Source organism: Myotis brandtii, unplaced genomic scaffold (assembly GCF_000412655.1).
Source record: "Myotis brandtii unplaced genomic scaffold, ASM41265v1 scaffold897, whole genome shotgun sequence".
NCBI lineage: Eukaryota > Metazoa > Chordata > Mammalia > Chiroptera > Vespertilionidae > Myotis > Myotis brandtii.
This window is the reverse complement of record NW_005371679.1, coordinates 190,229-194,152: the sequence shown is the minus strand read 5'-3', so window position 1 is coordinate 194,152 and position 3,924 is coordinate 190,229. Positions and strand designations below refer to the sequence as shown.

At 43.1% G+C, this 3,924-nt stretch overlaps 1 protein-coding gene across 4 annotated transcripts in view; it reads right to left on the bottom strand.

Annotated features, from left to right (window-relative positions):
- AP3S2 (adaptor-related protein complex 3, sigma 2 subunit) overlaps positions 1-3,924 on the bottom strand; it is a 41,893-nt gene that overhangs the window by 34,454 nt on the left and 3,515 nt on the right. For 3 of the 4 annotated variants that reach the window (XM_005885191.2, XM_005885190.2, XM_005885189.2), the window contains exons 2-3: positions 890-981; positions 142-253 (exon numbers count right to left, since the gene is read on the bottom strand). In XM_005885191.2, the coding sequence (XP_005885253.1) occupies positions 142-253; positions 890-981 (204 nt within the window). Of the gene's footprint in view, positions 1-141; positions 254-378; positions 491-889; positions 982-3,924 lie in introns of all 4 variants that reach the window. The other variant, XM_005885188.2, reaches the window with a different exon arrangement.

Genomic DNA, 3,924 nt, shown 5'->3' with positions numbered 1-3,924 from the left:
GGTTGGGGGTCACCACAACATGAGGAACTGTATGAAAGGGTCGCGGCATTAGGAAGGTTGAGAATCACTGATCTACAGGATGGCTCCTCAAAAACCCAGAGAAACCCAAAGCACGGGCCATCATTAGCGGACTACACATACCTGGATGAGGTCCAAGATCCCAAGCTCACTCTCCGATGAATCCACACAAAATACAAAGTAGAGGGTAGCATAGTGCCGATAAATCAGTTTGTAGTCAGCACCACCAATCAAGCTGTGGAAGACAGGAAACATTTAAATCCCTGCATCTTTCCCTGGAGAATCACTGATCTACAGGATGGCTCCTCAAAAACCCAGAGAAACCCAAAGCACGGGCCATCATTAGCGGACTACACATACCTGGATGAGGTCCAAGATCCCAAGCTCACTCTCCGATGAATCCACACAAAATACAAAGTAGAGGGTAGCATAGTGCCGATAAATCAGTTTGTAATCAGCACCGCCAATCAAGCTGTGGGAGACAGGAGACATTTAAATCCCTGCATCTTAATTAAACACATCAAAGAGAAACCCTGTCTCAGGGCATGAGAACTGAGCCAACACACAGGGGGAGGATGGGCCAAAGCGCAGTGCAGTTCTACCAGGTGAATGTGACCAAGTTTGGCAGTGGTGCCTACATCACTTTCCTCACCTTTCCTTCTGCCCATCTTCCCAGAAACCAAACATCTAAGGAAGAAAAATCCGAAACACAACCGTGCAACAGCTTCCAAACAGAATCGGGTCTCTCCCTTGGCCAGCTCCAGCTGCACTGGGGACCCAGCTGACGCTTGAGCTCTACCTCAGGAGGCAGTAATGATGACGGCCACCCGAAAGCGGACACATGGGGAGAAAACGGAAGCTGACCGCTTACCTTCCACCCTCCAAGAAGTTACAGATGTTGTCATCCCGTTTGAGAACTAGATGGAAGGTCTCTCGCACAATCTGCTGTTGAATTTCTTCTGGCTGTGGAATAAAAGAAATAGAGTGAATCAGCGGGGGCATCTGAAAATATATCCCACTGATGGAGGTGGACAGGGAGAGAAGTGCTTCCAAGCTGGGAATGATCTGAACATAGGGTACCAGATTCCAGAAAAAAGTGATGAGTAGAGAAAAAAATAATAATAGGGGAATCTCTGGAAAAATGGACAAGGCTCTGTTATAGGAATTAAGCAAGGGTATATTGCCCAGCCGGCGTGGCTCAGTGGTTGAGCGTTGACCTATGAACCAGGAGGTCACGGTTCGATTCCCATCAGGGCACATGCCTGGGGTGCAGGCTTGATTGCCAGTGTGGGGTGTGCAGGAGGCAGCCGATCAGTGATTCTCTCTCATCATTGGTGGTTGTATCTCTCTCTCCCTTCCGCTCTGAAATCAATAAAAATATTATAAAAACAAAACAAACAAACAAGAAAGGGTATATTTACCTAGCTATCTAGTCACTAACCATTGTCCTGACAGGTAAGCTGATATTTCTCTATAGTTAATAATGAAGAAAGGAGAATCAACAACTCTCAAGCAAGGTGAAAGAAAAACTAGAAGGCCTGGCCTGAAATATTTTGTCTTGCCCTCAAAAACATCTATGGCAGGGTAAATAATGTCAACAGGTCTAACACCTTAAAGAGGTCAAGATGTGCCGAAACCGGTTTGGCTCAGTGGATAGAGCGTCGGCCTGCGGACTGAAGGGTCCCAGGTTTGATTCCGGTCAAGGGCATGTACCTGGGTTGCGGGCACATCCCCAGTGGGAGATGTGCCGGAGGCGGCTGATCGATGTTTCTCTCTCATCGATGTTTCTAACTCTCTATCTCTCTCCCTTCCTCTCTGTAAAAAATCAATGAAATATATATACATAAAAAAAGAGGTCAAGATGTAATTGTGTACACATTAAAAAACAAACAAAACTGAACTTGCCATCTTATGTGCTGGTGATGTAGGTATTACATGTAAGATGTTGTCTTACCAACAGTGTTACTGAGAAAGACGGTTCTATAGAGAATAAGAATTTTGAATAATCGCAGAGCTACCAATACTTTTTTCCCCTCACTTACTACATCCGAGAAAGGTCAACTGTGATGGAATGTCTTGATAATTCACATTTGATTTCTATTTATACATATAAGGTTCAAAATGAGTATGGTTTAAAAAAAAAAAAAAAGGATGGGAGTGAGAAACCAGTCATTACAGAAGCAATCAAAAGCTCTAGACCAGGGCTCTCAAATCTCAATAAATGTGCAATAAATCACATTTAAATAAATGTTATTAAAATGTCGATTATTCTGACTTAGTAGGTCTGGGTAAGTCCTGAGACCATTTCTAACAAGTTTCTAGGCAATGCCAATGCTGCTGGGACCACATTTTGAGAAGCAAAGCTTAAGCAAACCTTCAGACTGGACTTGCCCTAAGAGTCAGATAATAGATTCAAAAATGTTAATACCTTTCTTTCTGCAGCAATTTATATTTGAAATGTTTAGTTATTTAAAAGAAATAGAGGTAGCCCTAACCGGTTTGGCTTAGTGGATAGAGCGTCGGCCTGCGGACTGAAGGGTCCCAGGTTCAATTCCGGTCAAGGGCATGTACCTTGGTTGTGGGCACATCCCCAGTAGGGGGGGAGGAGGCCGCAGCTGATCTATGTTTCTCTCTCATCGGTGTTTCTAACTATCTATCTCCCTTCCCCTCTGTAAAAAAATCAATAAAATATTTTTTTTAAAAAAGAAAGAAAGGTAAAAACAGGGAAAATGTCACTGTGGAGAATCCATTTTTCAGAGCTCTGACTCACCGTGGGTATACAGTGGCTCAGTATTTACTGAAGGATGAATGAAACCGTACTAATCAATGGCCCCTGTAAATTTGAGTAAATCGAGCAGGTACTTTCCTGGTTTCCATTTAAAGAAGCTCACAGGGGGACGCATCAGCACTTTTTTAAACTGAGAAAAACATCTTTCAAGCTAAAGCCTTTAATCTGACTCTAGGGTGGAGGTGGCTGCAGTTAGTGGGAAAATGGTATGAAATGACGAAGCTACCTAATTTCTAATTCAACAAAAAGGTAAATTACCAATTGTTTATAGTCCTCAATTATTTTTAAAAAATATTTTTATTGAATTCAGAGAGGAAGGGAGAGGGAGAGAAAGATCGAAACATCAATGATGAGAATCATTGATTGGCTGCCTCCTACACACCCCACACTGGGGATTGAGCCCGAAACCCAGGCATGTGCCCTTGACTGGAATTGAACCGGGGACCTTTCAGTCTCCAGGCTAACGCTCTATCCACTGAGCCAAACCAGCTAAGGCTAGACCTCAACTGTTTTAATAATCCCTCATATCCTTCAATACTCTTCTTTTTACAAGGTTAATTTTCACTCCTGAGCTAATATGGTTCTTATAAAAAAAACTATGTTCTTCAAAGAAGATCTACAAATGGTTAACAAGGACAGGAAAAGATGGTCAACATCTTTAGACATTAGGGAAATGGAAATTAAAACCACAATGAAAATCTACTTCACACTCACTAAAACAGCTTTAATGGGAAAGATGAACAAAAGTCACTAGGGAGATAGAGAAATTGGAACGCATACTGTTGATGGGAATGCCAAAGGGTTCAGCCACTTTGAAAAAATTTGGCAGTTTCTGAAAATGTTCACCATAGAGTTACCATATGACCCAGAAATTCTACTCCTAGGTATAAAATCAAGAGAAATGAAAAACACCTGTCCACATAAAAACTTGTAGTACATGGCCCTAGCTGGTTTGGCTCAGTGGATAGAGCACTGGCGTGCGGACTGGATGGTCCCAGGTTCGATTCTGGTCAAGGGCACATGCCCGGGTTTCAGGCTCCATCCCCAGGCTGCGGGCTCCATCCCCAGTAGGGGTTGTGCAGGAGGCAGCCAATCAATGATTCTCTCTCATCATTGAT